At 37.7% G+C, this 18,284-nt stretch overlaps 1 protein-coding gene across 1 annotated transcript in view; it reads left to right on the top strand.

Annotated features, from left to right (window-relative positions):
- Nucleotides 1-11,969, top strand: part of LOC127446497 (protein CFAP20DC-like) — a gene marked incomplete at its 5' end in the record, with an annotated part of 30,675 nt that extends 18,706 nt beyond the window's left edge. The window contains 5 exons of the mRNA XM_051707461.1: nt 5,941-6,102; nt 7,275-7,346; nt 7,953-8,014; nt 11,312-11,403; nt 11,635-11,969. Coding sequence (XP_051563421.1) covers nt 5,941-6,102; nt 7,275-7,346; nt 7,953-8,014; nt 11,312-11,403; nt 11,635-11,747 — 501 coding nt within the window. The remainder of the gene's footprint in view (nt 1-5,940; nt 6,103-7,274; nt 7,347-7,952; nt 8,015-11,311; nt 11,404-11,634) is intronic.
- Nucleotides 11,970-18,284: the final 6,315 nt, after the last annotated feature.

Here is an 18,284-nt window from a genome sequence, read left to right as displayed (position 1 = left end):
TTTCTCAATTATAAACGATCGGTTGCATCAAGTGACGCAGGATGCTCAGACAAAAGAAGATACAATCCAGTTGTTAGTACCAAGGAGCCATCGGGAAATGTTGTTCCAGGCAGCTCATCATAGTCCGATGACGAGTCATTTGGGACAGGGGAAAACACTAAGCCGTCACATGGCCCGTTTCTATTGGCTGTGCATTCACGGGGTTGTTAGCCGGTGGTGTGCGACATGCCGCAAATGTCGGCTGGTGAATCCACCGGCCACTCCACACCATTGCACCCTCTTCCGTTGATTGAGGTTCCCTTTGACAGAGTTGGCATGGACAAGAAGAGAAGAAACAGATAGTACAGGAAGAAGTTTTGGCCATGCTCGATATGGGGATAATAGAAGAATCCCACAGTGATTGGGCCAGCCTGGTGGTTCTGGTACAAAAGAGTGAAGGCTTGGTCCGATTCTGTGTGAATTATAGAAAAGTCAACACAGTGTCGAAATTTGACGCATATCCAAAGCCTCATGCAAGCCATTCTCTCATCACAAGCCAATCAACTATTTAGCCCTTTTTGGTGAACTGCACCAGCAAAATCCTAAAACCTTATTTCCAGGTCTAATTTATATTTTGAAAAGACTCAGATTTTTGAACCCCATGATTTTTATGTTTTCTATTTTAATCGATTCATGTCATTTTAAGTGAGCCCATGGTTTAATCAGGGTGTACCTGTATGCTGGGTTGGAAATATCAAGGATTAATAGAGGTGTTTTCCTTATTACATCACGTGTTGTTCTGAAAGCAAAAAGAAACAAATGAAACATGGAATGTAGACTGTCATCCACGCAGCCTGACCGAAGCAAGGCGGGTGCGTTTACTCGCGCGATTAACCAAAAGGGAAGAGCTGCCAGCTCGTGATGCACGAGCTATGGGTATGCTACTAAATGGTCCTCCGTCTGTTGGGTATACTGCAGTCTCATCACATTTTAACTTCTTGTTTGGCCTCCCATTCAGCTCATGAAAACACGCTGCATGATCGTGAGGAAGGATTACATCAAGGTGTTGATTGGAATGCAGGTGCAGAATTTATATCAATAAAATAGTCTACTCCTCTCTGTGATTACCCATCCGCGTGCCAATGTCAGCACGCATGCCATAGGTTGCCGACCCCTGCTCTATAGACTGTTGTGCATGAATATCCAAAGAAATCAGCAGTTACAGAAATACTCAATCTGGCATCAACAATCATGCCATGGTCGAAATCACTGATATAAACATTTTTTCCCCATTCTGATGGTTGATATGAACAACAGCCAAAGCTCCTGACCCATATCTGCATGATTTTATGCATTGCACTGCTACCACACAATTGGCTGATTAGATAATCGCATGAATAAGTAGGTATACAGGTGTTTCTAATAAAGTGCTCAGTGAGTGTAAATTAATAAACATTAACAACGATTAATACATGCTTTAAATAATCATTGTACATTGTTAGTTCATGGTACCTAATGTATTTACAAACAGAGCCTTATTGTAAAGTGTTAGCAACATTTCTAACAGTAGTATGGACCATTTTTGTCACATGACCTCATCACATTGCACGTCATAAGTGTTGTCTAGTTATCATCTTCAAAATTAATAATTCTGCATTTTTAATTCAATTTTGTGTTAACATGTCTTCATTTTTGGCAGTCTGATCAAATAATGAGTAAAAAAAAAGAGATGTTTTAAAATTCCATCTTTCATTACTTCATCACACTGAAAATGAAAGGTCAAGTCTTTTCAATACCGCACATTTTGGCAAAAGTAATAGGACATTTGGGAATTCTTTGCAACAGAAAACCTGTGCACAGTGTACATACTACAGTTTAGACTGCAGAACTAATTAGTAGTATGTTAGAATGCCATTCCAAGTATAGTCAATTTCATACCATGATGAAGACAAATCTTTTGTTTTATAAGGAAATATCTTATAAAATGATATCTTTGCAACAACACAAAAACAATACATAAAAGGCATTCAAACAAGTCTAAATCTAATCTAATAAATCTAATCTAACAAGAAGGCAAATCTAGGTAGAGGTAGAGAAATAGACCCAAAAACATAGCAAGCCGAACATGAGCTTTGTGTAGGTGCCCACACTAATCATATGGTCTGTAAATATGAGGATGAAATATTTTTTTGAGTAACTAGCACGCAATACATGCAAGGTTAGAGGGGATCAAATCAAGTACATACTTGAGCTGAATTGGTGCACTCCAGCAGAGTGGCTTTGTGGTGGTGGGGGCGTGGTTTAGCACCAACTTGTGAATGGAGAGCGAGAACAGGAGATGAGAACAGTAAGGATCATCACCCGGCAATGATTGTCTCTAACAGCTGTTTGTCACTGTAGTGAGAGTGGAGACGGGTTTTAAGAGCGAGCCAGATGCCAGTGAGGGGAGAGAGAGTTACCACACACACCCACAGACTGTGCTGAACTGTTTCCACTGAAAAGCGTGATTTTGACTATTGCCACTGAAAAGTGTGATTTTGAGTTTAAAATAAACACACCATTTGAGTTGGATTCGCCGTCTCCCACCTCCTCCTTTCCCCTAACTGTGAACTTTGTTACACTGGTGCCGAAATGCAGGATTAAGGGAGGAAGAACGCCGCCATGGATGCCTCACCTCTGGAGGACATGTTCAAGACCTTCAAGGCCCTCCTGGACCGAACAGGAGCAGCGGTTCATTGCGCTCCTCCAGGCCCAAGCAGAGGATCGGCAGGTGTTCCGGAGCTTGCTGAATCAGGAGGGTGCTGCCACCACGACCCTGGATGATCCAGAGGCCTTCCTGGAGCTCTTTGAGTTGATGGCGACAGCATGCGTATGGCCGAGCACCCAGTGGGCGGTCTGATTAACCCCACTGTTGTCCGGGGAAGCCCAACTTGCGGCATAGCAGTTACCAGTGGAGAGCCTCCTGGTGTACGCAAACTTGAGGAAAGCCATCCTGCAACGGGTAGGCCAGACACCCGAGCAGCAGTGCCTTCCTGGAAACAGGGAGGGGGCCCTCCCAAACCAGCTCCTCGGCTCCAGCGATTGCACATTCCCCTGCCCCTCTCTGCTCTCAATCCCAGGGTGGTGGACCCGCTGTCACGGGTGCAGGCGTGAAGCCTGGGCCGGTCTGTTGGAGCTGCGGGGAGCCCAGGCAGTTCCGGGACCAATACCCAATGATGGGGTGGGGACATTGGTTTGGGTCCCCGACACGCCGCAGGCCGCCCCCGATCAAGCTGGGACATACCGCATACCCGTGAGTATTAACAGGGGTACATACCAGGCCTTGGTGGATTTGGGTTGCAGCCAAACCTTCCTTTGATCAAGGTCCCCTTCGAAAGAATTGGTAAGGACCTTGTCAGGCTATTAGAGTGAACGACATGTGGGCATCGCTCTGTGTTGGTTCTGGTGGACTACGCAATGCAATATCCGGAAGCAGTGCCTTTGTGCAACATCTCAACTCATAGTGTTGTGGAGGCACTCTTCAGAATTATCTCCCAAGTAAGGATTCTGAAAGAAATCCTCACTGATCAAAGCACTACTTTTATGTCACGTACACTACACGAGCTGTACAAATGATTGGGTATTAAATAGTTTCAGACAAGCCTGTACCACCCGCAAATTGACGGCTTGGTCGAACAGTTTGATAAAACCTTGAAAAACATGATTCATAAGTTTGTGCACGAAGATGCTCGGAATTGGGATAAGTGGCTTGAACCCCTGTTATTTGCAGTTCGAGAGGTCCCGCAAAACTCCACAGGGTTCTCCCCATTTTAATTATTGTATAGGCGTAAGCCTTGCGGGGTCTTAGATGTCGTGAGGGAAAATTCGGAGGAGGGACCTTCAAACAGCAAAAACGAAATTGAATACATTCTTGACCTGAGAGCAAAACTCCACACATTGTGGCAACTATCACAGGAGAATTTGCTACAGGCTCAAGAGCGTAAGACCCGGCTGTATAACAGGGGATTTCGGTTATGGGAATTTACACAACCCACATCAAGCTCTAAATTACGGATAGGGGCAGAGCACAGCAAATTTACCACCTCAGCCTCTTAAAACCGTGGAGGGAGGTGGTCCCCATGGCTTTGGCGACAGTGGTACCAGAGAGGGAGGAGCTTGGGCCGGAGGTGGTTCTACACTGGATTTAACAAAGGGTTATTGGCAGATCCCCTTAACACCAGTGTCCCGTGAGAAAATGGCCTTCTCCACACCGTTTGGCTTACACCAATTCGTGACCCCTCTGTTTGGTTTGTTTGGGGCCCCGGCTACATTTCAGCGCCTTATGGACCGGGTCCTCAGACCGCACTCTGCATACACCACTGCCTATCTGGATGACATCACTATATACAGTAATGATTGGTAGCGGCATATGCAGCATCTGGGGGTGGTTCTTTAAGTTGCTGCGACGGGCGGGACTCACGGCAAACCCCATGAAGTGCGCAATTGGACGGGTGGAGGTATGGTATCTGGAGTTTCACTTGGGTCACGGGCAAGTGTGCCCCAAAATTGATAAGACCACAACGGTTGCGGCCTGCCCCAGACCCAAGACCAAAAAGGAGGTGAGACAGTTCCTGGGGATGGCTGGCTATTATAGGAGGTTTGTGCCTAATTATTCGGACATCACCAGCCCCCTGACTGATCTCAATAAAAAGGGAGCCCAAGACCTGGTCCAGTGGTCGGAGCTGTGCCAGCAGGCTTTTATGCAGGTCAAAGTTGAACTTTGTGGTGGGCCGTTGTTACATGCTCCTGATTTTTCTCTCCCTTTTGTTGAACAGACCGATGCGTCGGACAGGGGGTTGGGAGCCGTGTTGTGCCAGGAGGTGGAGGGGAAGGAGCACCTGGATATTTTTATATGAATCCATTCAGATAGAGGGGAGTGGGTTGTGCCCTTGCATTTCTGATGCATTTGGAAAATTGTATTGCCACTGGCTTGGACACAGTGTTCTTTTGTTTGTCATTGTAATTTTTTATATTTTTGGGGTTTTTAGTTTTACACTACCACAAGAAATTTCTAGCTCTTTCATAGCTCAATCTTTTTCAGTTATACTTTATTCAAGTATCAACTGGCTCAGATGTTTATTCTAAACTTTATTATTAGAAATAAAAACAGAAACAATTGTTGGCATGTAGAATGAGTATAGAGCTTTAAAACAAATGTAAAGTGCATCGCATTTACATCACATTATAATTGAATGCTTGTATTCAAATCGACAGTGCATACAAGGTAATTATTTTAACCAGGTTTGTGTCCCTGGAAATCAAACCCATGATCTTGCCGTTGCTAGCGCCATGCTCTACCAGTTAAGCAACACCGTAAAAAGTGGTAACCTGCCATTGTTACCTTAAGAATCCATTTCTACTTGAACTAATCCTTAAAAATTACTTTTGTTGGTGTAACCTAATGTAATCAGGTTGATTTAGTCATGTTAAATAATATTTTTGACTTGAACAAAACCAGTTAATTTAGATGTTAGCACATCAAGCACATTTTAAGGTTATCAGAAAAAAATTAAAAATATTTTTTATAGTACAGTACATTTGGTACAATTGCCACAGACTCTTACTGCAAATCTAAAATGTTAATTAACTAAACGTCATAAATGGAGTTTTATGTGGGAACTACGGAGGATCATTACTCGTGCCCCAAAACACCACTTTACCTGTTTAAAGATGGTACATATCTTTTATGCTGTTGAGGTTTGGTGAGCTGATCTGGAAGGTCATTCATACATCTAGGTAGGACTTTATGTAAGTGGATTTGTAAGCAGCAGGCAGCCATCCCTGCTTATGTCTTGGCCTTAATGGGGGTGCCAATTAGTTTGCAAGCTCTGACTGACTGCTTGCTAATTAGCCATATCCAGTAACGATCATTCTCATAACAAAGTGGCACTGATGAAGTAATGAGGTTTTTGGGACTTACAGGTGAGGGTCGATAGAAGGGTTCTACCTCTGGGCTCCAGCAGGCCTGATCTAAGGAGAAGTCAAGAACATGAAGAGGATGAGGAAGATGAGTTGCGAATGTTGGCCAGTCTGAAGAGAGAGCAGGAAGAAGACATGGGCGGACCGGGCCTTAGCATGTCACAGGTAGGAAAATGGTGAAAATGGATACAGATTGCATCAAGACAACTAGATGAGCAATCGCCTTTTAGATACAGACATCACCAGTCAGTCAACTCAAGAACACACATGCGAATGAGCTGGACCAGGATAAAAAAAAAATAGTATTTTATAGTGTGATCTGAGCTAAAGAAGCACAATTAGTAATAACATTGTTGTCAAATTTAACTGCTGATTTGAAATATGTTCTTTGATCGTAATCTTGACCAACCATTTTGGAGATTTTGGTCTTTCCCCATTCAAGTTGACAGGAGCTTAACTTTTTTGCCGCTTAGACAATAGCTGTCCGGAAGCATTCAAAAGATGGCTGCCAAGTGGACTGACTTGCCTTGAAAGGGACTTTCCCTTGTCTTAACTTAAAGGGATAGTTCACCCAAAAATTTTAATTCTCTCATTATTTACTCACCCTCATGCCATCCCAGATGTGCATGACATTCTTTCTTCAGCAAAACACAAACAAAATTTTTAGAAGAATATTTCAGCTCTGTAGGTCCTTACAATGTAAGTGAATGGTGATCAGACCTTTTTAGCTCCAAAAATCACATAAAGGAAGCAAAAAAAGTAATCCATATGACTCCAGTGGTTAAATCCATATCTTCAGAAGTGATATGATAGGTGATGGTGAGAAACAGTTTAAAATGTAAGTCCTTTTTTTACTCTAAATCTACACTTTCACTTTCAGAAGTAAAATTAACAGGCACCACAAGTGGCTGTCAGGTGTAAAAGTGAAAGTAGAGATTTAGAGTAAAAAAGGACTGAAATTCTATACACATTATAGTAATGAGAATGAGATTATATTATTATTATTATTTGTAGTGGGGGAGGGGGGGTAATTTTCATGTAAATAATGTAACTTAAAAAAAATCGACACAGCAATATTGGCTCAACCAACAGCGTGAGTTTTGAGCAGGATTATCTGTTTGTTCGTCCAATAGCAGACAGAGGGTGTATTCGGAAATCTGTTTGAAAACAATTGTTTATTTTTCCATTCTGCTTGGTGGCTCTAGTCGCAGAAATTACACACTTCAGCTTTGAGCAAAATATTGTTTCTTATTTCTTTATTCTTGGGGTGATATGGCAAAGACAGGTTTTGTGAGTCAAAATACCAGTAACTAATTATATTTCATATCTTCTCTCAGGTTCACCATTGCAACATAAGTTTAAGTACAAGTAGTGATGACACCTCAACCTGGACTCAATGTATTCCTTTGGTAGGCCTACACCACCATCACACACACATGCACTATACAGTCGTTTAGTACAGTTATAATTACAGATGTTAACCTCATTGGCTCACTTAACTACAGCACTGGAAAGTAACTCTAGTGTCTAGTATGCATGTTCTGGAGCTAGTGGGCACATTACAGAGGGTGAATTTTAATACTGTGTTTACTACTAGGAAGGACAGTCAAACAGTTTATACATACAAAAAAACACTATTTAGGCCAGAGTGAAATAAACTCCCATGGCATTGCAACATCAGACCCTATCCATTAGTTGTTGTTGTTGCTGTCTGTTGATTAGAAAGATATGCTGCAACTGCTAATCATGTCTGGTGTGTGTGGTCTTGAGAAGCAAATTAGTGGGCTGAAAGATTGTGAACGCATAGCAATACTGCCACCATCAGGCAATAAGTATGACAAAACATGCCCAAAACTGTATGACAAGGGTCATTTACTCACTCTCATGATGTTCTAAACCCTTATTACTCCGTTTCTTCTGTGGAAAACAAAAGGAACTTGAAAGCTATGGCAGAGAGCAAGATTATAAGTGAATAATGTATACGTGTTTATACATATCTTCTTTGTGGTTCACAGCCAGTTGAACAAGGCCAGCACTACCAGAAAGAAATGAACCCTCTTCTTCACTCTAATCCCAGGTAAAAGATTTTTAGCCTGCCTAAATCATAACTGTAAGGCATAACTCTAATCACTATTCTTTGTGTTTTCTTGAGTGTTGAGGCTAGAGCATAAATTAACTTTAGCTCGTGAGTTCATCCAACTCTTTCTAGCCTTCAGGCCTTTTAAATAAATTCACCAATTTGGACTTTTGTAACACGATGATGGTCACATTTTAGACACCGAACATTTGAAATATCTCATTTTTCAATTTAATTCAGCAGTTACAGAACATAAAGAATAACTTCTTGACATCAAAGAATAAAACAGGAAAATGCGTGGCACATTCAACACATTTTTTGTGTCAGTCTTCAAAAGACTGAGCTGCCACCAGTGCACCAACTGGCAGACTGTCTGCATAATGGAGCGCTGCAACTTTTGACAAAAGTGTCCTCATTTTGATTTAACTGGAAACAAAGATGTTATAAACCTGAAACATTAAAGGGACACATAATAATAAATATTACAATAGAAATAATAATAAAAAAATATCAATAATAATAATTGAAATAAGAAATTATGTTATAAACCTGAAAAATAGAGGGTAAATAATAATAATGGTAATAATAATAAATACTAAAATAGAAATAATAATTACATGTAAAAAAATAATGTTTATGGTTATAACACATTTATGGTTATGTATATTAATAATAATTATGATGATGATAATAACAATAATAATAATAATTATTATTATAAATATAATAATATAATAAGTGTTAAAAAAATATACAAAATAACAATAGTTCAAGTAATAATCCGAACACAGTTTAGGAAGTAACTGCTACTACATAACACAACAAATGAGCATTTTACACTACGTAGACCCTTTAACTTTTATATAATTTTAAAAAGTATTTATGGAGCTTGTAATTCTTTACACACTCAACACAATCTCTCAGCATACCTACAGCTAGTGTCCTATGCAAAACTTTTCCTGTCAAGGGAAACACTGCCACGCCTCGATGATTAATTAAGAATGGTTGTCATGGACAATGAATAAGCAGGATTTGTACATGTGCTCGGAGGCTTGCATGTGTCACCTACCTGTCACTGCTGCAGCTGAGCACACTGGGAGGTCATCATCCACCTCCCTCCCATCCCACCAGGGAGCCTGTCCATCAACACCACATGTTGCCTAGAAAAGTGTCATGTAAATGAGAGAATATGAGCAAGGGCTACAGACAGAGTGGGGGACATTCATTCACAACAAGAGGTAACCCATCAGAGGCTTGGAAAGAATTTAGAAAATGTGCTTTGATGGAGCCTCATCCAATAATATAACATGTTTTGATTAATAACAATAGTACAACTCCATTACACTGTAAGTGATATCTGTTGTTCATAACTGGCTGAGGACTGTTGATTGCATGGCAATTTGTGATTTATATACAATCTGATGCTCTGTTAACACTTAAACGCATACCTCATTCCACCCCCTGTACCTCATCCATTTTTTGGGAGTTGTGCCCACACCTCTTTAGTATTCCTCAATCTATCTTATAAATACTAACACACAAAAAATGGCAAAATTGCAAAAAAATAAATAAATTGTTATCAGTATTTTATATGCGTGTACACATACATAATATACATGTTATTTCTTACTCAAGGTGGCACTGATGTTTCAGTGATTAACCTGATTTACATTTGACATTGCTATTTGACGAAGAAACAACATTGAATTAAACATGAAAAGTATGATATGACTATTGTCATTTGGGTGTACTGCTGAAATAATCTAAGTTTTACATCTATTTAGACTCAACAAGTGCCTGAGAAAATACACATAAGATACACTTAAGCTACACATAAATTACACATACATTAGATTTGTGTAGATTATGTGTTATATGTAACTCAATGTGTTTGACAGACAGTTGCATCTCATGAAATTTCAGTGTGAAAATAATTAATCCTTCTTGATTTGTCCTGATTTGTTGCATAATCTCTTTCATTTATAAAAAATAAATAAATAAAACATAAATATATATCAAAATATATTTTATTTTATTGTTTTCTAATTGTCTTGAAAATATTTTTTTACAATTTTACACTATTTGGCCATTTTGTACATCAATTTTTGATAGATATAAGTGCCAGGTCTCTAAAGACCTGAATATGTAAATGGGTTTCAACCAAAAGTCATGACAAGTTGTAATAAGAGATGGCGAAATAGTAAGAAATCGTTCAAGTTTGTTTATACAAAAACTTACAACTTTTACACCATAGACAAAAATAAGCAAACCAATGAACAATGTTATTACGATTTTTCCTAACTTTAACCCCTAACCCAAACCTAAACCTAACCATAAAGTCTATTGTAGCAGGGAGGAGGGTGGGGCCAGGTCATGATGCTGCACACCCGGCCCCTAATCAGGCTAATCAAGCCCTCGAAAGGGATAAAGGCAACCGGAGGCAGCAGTTCGAGAGAGAGTTATGGGCAGCTGTCCTGCATGTGTTTATGTTTGTGTCTTTTTGTTTTATTAAAAGATTATTTATATTGTCAAGCCGGTTCTCGCCTCCTCCTTTCCAACTTTTATCCTTTGTTACATCTATCTCCTGACCCAAACCCTGAACCTAACCATTATTTTAATAAGAGAATAACTTTTTGTGTAACGAGGGAAAAAGAAAACATCTTAACAAACGGGGTTTGTTCTCCAAAATTTCCTTTGTTAAATTAAGTGTTAGGCTAGCTAAAATCTGATGCCTGTCATTTATCGATCTGAAGTTCTGTGTTCATTGGTTTGTCTTAAAGTTGCACCTTTATTACAGGTTGTCATGAGACTTTGTTGTCCACATTTTAGAATAATAGTTACGTCATCAAAACTATGATCCAACATAAATGAAATTATGGTAATATCTTATATTTTAGTTTCTTTAAAGTAGCCACCCATTGCTTAGATTACAGCTCTGCACATTCTTGGCATTCTCGCAACCAAATTTAACTGGGTTCGAAGAAGTTTCCATGTATGCTGGGCACTTGTTGTCTTCTTTTTCCACATTTCCTTCTGGTCATCCTTCAAAAAGATTTATCTTTTTTTTACTTTAGTTTTGTAAATAAATATGTATGTGTGTGTGTGTGTATACATATACACACACACACACACACACACACACACAATGTATAGCCTATTTGTCTACAAAACTAATTCAAGCTTTTAAGCATGAGCCTTTGGTTCAAAAGGTTTTGTAAGATCATGAGAAACATAAATTCATTCAAGTGTGTCGAATCTGGTAGGGTTTTGATGATTTATGGTTTGATCCTCTTGTAGAGAATGGATGGATGTCCTTAGTCCTCCGATAGTTCATCCAAATCAACAGATGGCAGATGGGAAAGGAGACCACAGCACGGTCTCAACCAAAGGTATACCACTTGAAAATCATCCAGGGATTATATTCTGCAAATTATATCATGTTTGAGAAAGACTCTCAACTAGGCTTCTTTTGTACAGAGATAATATGTGGTCACAGAACTGGTCAAATTAGGTTCATGGTTGATATTTCATTAATGAAGGTATCTTAAAGTTTACAGTGATAGGACAAATTGAATCTTTGTTTTTATTTTACACATAACTTTTTTTTGCACTATTCACAGGGTCTAAATTATGCAACACCAGTGGGGGAGAGGAGTTTCTCAATTTAATGTATGATTCCTGCCTCAAATGTTATTTTGATCCACAGTCTGGGAAATATTATGAGCTGCTCTGATCTGAGATGAGCTACATCTACAGACATGAAAAAGACAGCTGATCTATACTGCCCCCATGTATGGATTGGTGCAAGTGCTATGCTGTCCTTTAAAGGGAATTTGATGTGTAAAGTGTACATTTATCTTAACTGATTTTACTATGTTTTTTCATTTTAGATAATTCATTAAAATTGTTGGCTGTGAGCTATAATTTAAGAAGATATGATATAATGACTCAATAAATAAACCAGACAGCTGAATGACCTACAGTTTTAGTGTTGTTGTTTTTATTTATTTATTTATTTATTTATCTAATTTAACTGATATTAAATGAACATTTGATGTACAAGTTACACACACACACACACACACACACACACATACATATATATATATATATATATATATATATATATATATATATATATATATATATATATATATACATACACACACACACTACCGGTCAAAAGTTTTGAAACGCTTGACCGAAATGTTTCACATGATCTTAAAAATCTTTTGATCTGAAGGCGTATGCTTAAATGTTTGAAATTAGTTTTGTAGACAAAAATATAATTGTGTCACCATATTAATTTATTTCATTATAAAACTAAAAGTTAATAATAAAAAAAAAAAGTTTTTGAAATTGATGACTTGGACCAAATAATAAAGAAAAGCAGCCAATAAGTACCCAACATAGATGGGAACTCCTTCAATACTGTTTAAAAAGCATCCCAGGGTGATACCTCAAGAAGCTGGTTGAGAAAATGTCAAGAGTACATGTCTGCAAATTTTAGGCAAAGGGTGACTACTTTGAAGATGCCAAAATATAACACAGTTTTGATTTATTTTGGATTTTGTTTAGTCACAACATAATTCCCATAGTTCCATTTATGTTATTCCATAGTTTTGATGACTTTACTATTATTCTAAAATGTGAAAACAAATTATAATAAAGAATCAGTAAGTGTTTCAAAACCTTTGACCGGTACTGTATATATAATGTATTATTTAATTATATTATATATTATTAGTATTATTTTTTATATTTATTTTTATCATTTTTATTTATTTTATTTATATAAGTAAATAAATCCTATGGCATAATGAGCTTAACTTTACGTATTCATTCTTTATTTTCATACACTGTATGATTTTAAGCGATTCTACAGTGTCATGTTAACGGAAGTCTTGACGTTGCAACACAATCGACCAATCACGCGTCCGTTGCTCCCTTACGTCATTTGACAGCTGCAATAACTAGGAAGTAAACAACTATGGCTATAACATTGTTCAAGTTAAACCACCACTCAAACATGCTATTAACTATGTTTATATACGCTGTTCTTGAAGAGTTAGCAATCGCCTTACCGCTGTCATCTACATACAGCGAATCCAGACCGTTACGAAGTATGGAGAACCCCACATCAACACCAGTCGATCAACAGGTTAGTGATCGACTCAGTTGCATCAGTCACTTTTCTAGTAACAACACACGTTTGCATATGCTACCACATACTCAATATTGACCATACCTGATTTGAGGTTGTTGTTTTCCAGGTGATAAGACTTCATCCAGGAGTGATCGCATCTGTTGTGATCGTTGCAATAGCTGCAGTAGCGGCTGCTGCCTTCATCATACGGAAATACTGCTGCCCGCAAAAGTATAAACAATACTCCATTCGTGTACTTTATGTACTGTTTTACATTTTTTATTTATTCATTTATTCTTTATAAATGTCTTCTCTTTCAGTAATGCGACATATAGATACTCGGAACTGCGACAAGCGGAAGAGCAAAATGCAGCTAGAGAAGAAAACGATGATTCAGATGAGGCTAGTAGTTATGACACTATAAACGTAGTTGCCTTCAAAACATTTAAAGTTCTTATAATTTTAAAAACTATTATATTTTACAAATAACTATAGATAAGTGTATTACTATAAGAGTATGTTGTATTATTTTAAAAAAATATATTATTTAATAATAACTTGTATTATATATAATGTCGTTTATATTAAATATATTTAACATTATTTTTATATTTCATTATAATATTTATAAACCATATTGTGTTTTTTTATATTTATTTATGAATACTTAATTTATTATTTGATTTGATATGTAACACATTATTATACAGTAATTGATCATTATATTTAATAAGTATTTCTTCTTTATATTCTAACTTTTCTTTCGCCAGGACCTTTTGGAGTGAATCAACCCTTTTAACACTGAAACATTATATGGCCAAAAGCATCAAATGGATCAGGTCATTTAAAACTACCAAGAGCTCATGAAATATTTATCTCTGTTCCACCATTTTTCAATAAGGATGTGTCCACCAACCAGTTAAAATTAGCTGGTTAAATTTGGCCAGTCAAACGCTTAACTTCCTTACATTAAAGGAACTTTTCCTCCAGAAATAAAAACTCTCTTATCATTTACTCACCGTCAAGGAACATAAAGTATATGTTTTAAAGAATGTTCACCAAGCACATTCAAGCTCCAAAAAGGACAAAACAAATTACTATATAAGTGCCATGAAAGTAGTCCATGCAACCTGTGCACTATATTTCAAGTTTTCAGAAAACTTGCAATAGCTTTGTGTGAAGAACAGATGGAAATGCATCATTAGTCACTAAAAATCTTCCCCTTCTGTGTAGTTCTCAAACCTCACTTGCGCTTTTGCATATTTAATCTTGATCGCGTGGACTATTTTAACGACACTATATGCTTTCATTGTACGGAAAAGAGCAGCATGAATATTCTTCAAAACATTTCATTTTGTGTTCCACGGAAGAAAGAAAGTCATGTGGGTTTGGACACCGTGAGGGTAAGTAAATGAAGACAGATTTTTCATTTTGGGTTCATTTAACTCACTGAGATCAAAATTAAGTCAACTCTCATTCTGGCAATAGCTCCTATTGGCTGTGTATATGTAGGACTTTATTTCTTAATTACTTTTTGAATTTGTGATTTGTAAGACAAAACTTTTTAAGGTAAATGTTAAAGCTCAGGTTAAGTGTAGGTTCATACAGTTTGTTTGCAAGGGATATGATTACTGTATATTGATAATATAGACATCAAATAACACTTGAAAAGAGGTGACGGTTGTTATGTTGACCTTTACTTATAACTTGATCACACATGATATACTTTAAAATACACTCCTTGAAGAAAACAGAATTCTTCTTGACTCTTTGTACCAAAATCCTTAGATCTTCTGAAATATTTGTTCATCTTTATTTATTATGTCTGTGTGTGAAAATACTATGTGTACTGTATTTTAGCAAATCTTTGCTTGACCTTAAAACTTGCTTAATGAACTCAGGGTTGTTCCCACTCGATACTGTGAACAGTGCCACTAATAACAGAAACAGACTGAATAAGCCTTTGGCTGCAGACCGGTCTGAACAAAATATATACTACAGTATCAACTGTACTTATGCTGTAAAATTTGCATGTCCTGTGTGCCTTACTGAAATCTGTTACTGTAAAATCTTACTCTGTAGTATATCAACGAACAATAAGCTGTAAAAGAAAATGATTGCAAGTCAATCAGCACATGATACTTCTGTGCTGGGATTGGTATTTACCTTGATTTAAGGTGACAGTGTTGACAGCAATATTGTGTGCAATCACCTCCTAAAGTCTATTTTTGATTATTTAATTCTATTTCTTGCTATTTATGCATGTCTGCACTTGCATTTGTATCAAATATGCATAATTTTCTTAACTGAGACTGAGATGTTTCCCACTTATGACTGTTGGAAAAAAAAAAAAAGTTTAACCGAGCAGAAATAAAATACAGATTCAATATGTGTTTAGTTAATATGCATGCCGTTTCCTCATTTAGCTGAGACCAGGGTTGGATGTCACACTGGGAAGGTGCCATAAGGGCTATTACTCTGTAACTATAAAGTCCAATTACACAAATATATGTTTTCTCTAGCAGAGGTTTTGTATGTTGGTTTGAAACACCTATTTCAAAACACTGTTGAATTAGAATATATATATATATATATCTTTGTGAATACTACCCTCCAAATAAAAAATTCCAGTATTATCATATTTTTGCTACAGTTGTTTTGTAAATTATTGACCACACTGACAGACACTGAGGCAAGGATAAACGAGTCAATGTGTGATAAATAGCCCCAGTGTACCCAATTTTGCCAAAAGAGGGCAGCACACATCTGTGAAATCCCTTTTAGAACACACATGCCATAAAGGAATCCCATCTGTCTAGCAGGCAGTCATTGACCCTTTGAGGATCTGAGGCTCTGAGGATCTTTTTAAAGATTTCCTGTTTCAGTGGCATACCCAAAATTATAGGATTATAACTCGAAAAACAAACAAACAAACCAAAAAAACAAAAACAAAGAAGGGTCAAGTGTTTGGTGTAATTTTAAAGGAAACTTTTCAGTTTTCTTAATGCTATAGATTATGATAAATCCTGTGACTCTCAGCCCAAGAAACTTCTGAAAAATCACAGAAAAATACTTAAGCCAAAAAGTAACTTTTTTCATCATTGAGTCTGTGTAAAGTACTTGGCGCCATCTCGTGGTGACCATATGTAATTAGATTGAATGATCCTCTCTGCCCATATTTGGATGACTTCCACCTCTGGTTCCACCTCGCGATCTGAGTCCTAATACAATTGGTTAAGCATTCCATTACTCTGGACAACGTAGTACATCATTTCCAATGAAGTCGGATCCAGGAAATCTAACGTGTTTTTAGCCAGATAGCACATTATGTGCTGTGTGCACATTGTGCTTCGTGTGGATTATCTAATGATCTATGCATCAGATTACATTGTGTGTTGGCTCACTTTAAAGATAACTGCCTCCTCCAAGTAATGTTATGTGATAGTTTATGTTCTATTTATTTTTCGTGAATTTATAAGTGAAAAAGCAACATATAAGCAACACCTGTTTACATTTAACATATTTGTCTAAGACATACAGGTGCATCTCAATAAATTAGAATGTCGTGGAAAAGTTCATTTATTTCAGTAATTCAACTCAAATTGTGAAACTCGTGTATTAAATAAATTCAATGCACACAGACTGAAGTAGTTTAAGTCTTTGGTTCTTTTAATTGTGATGATTTTGGCTCACATTTAACAAAAACCCACCAATTCACTATCTCAAAAAATTAGAATACATCATAAGACCAATAAAAAAAACATTTTTAGTGAATTGTTGGCCTTCTGGAAAGTATGTTCATTTACTGTATATGTACTCAATACTTGGTAGGGGCTCCTTTTGCTTTAATTACTGCCTCAATTCGGCGTGGCATGGAGGTGATCAGTTTGTGGCACTGCTGAGGTGGTATGGAAGCCCAGGTTTCTTTGACAGTGGCCTTCAGCTCATCTGCATTTTTTGGTCTCTTGTTTCTCATTTTCCTCTTGACAATACCTCATAGATTCTCTATGGGGTTCAGGTCTGGTGAGTTTGCTGGCCAGTCAAGCACACCAACACCATGGTCATTTAACCAACTTTTGGTGCTTTTGGCAGTGTGGGCAGGTGCCAAATCCTGCTGGAAAATGAAATCAGCATCTTTAAAAAGCTGGTCAGCAGAAGGAAGCATGAAGTGCTCCAAAATTTCTTGGTAAACGGGTGCAGTGACTTTGGTTTTCAAAAAACACAATGGACCAACACCAGCAGATGACATTGCACCCCAAATCATCACAAACTGTGGAAACTTAACACTGGACTTCAAGCAACTTGGGCTATGAGCTTCTCCACCCTTCCTCCAGACTCTAGGACCTTGGTTTCCAAATGAAATACAAAACTTGCTCTCATCTGAAAAGAGGACTTTGGAACACTGGGCAACAGTCCAGTTCTTCTTCTCCTTAGCCCAGGTAAGACGCCTCTGACGTTGTCTGTGGTTCAGGAGTGGCTTAACAAGAGGAATACGACAACTGTAGCCAAATTCCTTGACATGTCTGTGTGTGGTGGCTCTTGATGCCTTGACCCCAGCCTCAGTCCATTCCTTATGAAGTTCACCCAAATTCTTGAATCGATTTTGCTGGACAATCATAAGGCTGCGGTTCTCTTGGTTGATTGTGCATCTTTTTCTTCCACACTTTTTCCTTCCACTCAACTTTCTGTTAACATGCTTGGATACAGCACTCTGTGAACAGCCAGCTTCTTTGGCAATGAATGTTTGTGGCTTACCCTCCTTGTGAAGGGTGTCAATGATTGTCTTCTGGACAACTGTCAGATCAGCAGTCTTCCCCATGATTGTGTAGCCTAGTGAACCAAACTGAGAGACCATTTTGAAGGCTCAGGAAACCTTTGCAGGTGTTTTGAGTTGATTAGCTGATTGGCATGTCACCATATTCTAATTTTTTGAGATAGTGAATTGGTGGGTTTTTGTTAAATGTGAGCCAAAATCATCACAATTAAAAGAACCAAAGACTTAAACTACTTCAGTCTGTGTGCATTGAATTTATTTAATACACGAGTTTCACAATTTGAGTTGAATTACTGAAATAAATGAACTTTTCCACAACATTCTAATTTATTGAGATGCACCTGTATACT

This window comes from Myxocyprinus asiaticus, chromosome 9 (assembly GCF_019703515.2).
Source record: "Myxocyprinus asiaticus isolate MX2 ecotype Aquarium Trade chromosome 9, UBuf_Myxa_2, whole genome shotgun sequence".
In the NCBI taxonomy this organism is placed as follows: domain Eukaryota; kingdom Metazoa; phylum Chordata; class Actinopteri; order Cypriniformes; family Catostomidae; genus Myxocyprinus; species Myxocyprinus asiaticus.
This window is presented reverse-complemented; position numbering and strand designations above follow the sequence as displayed.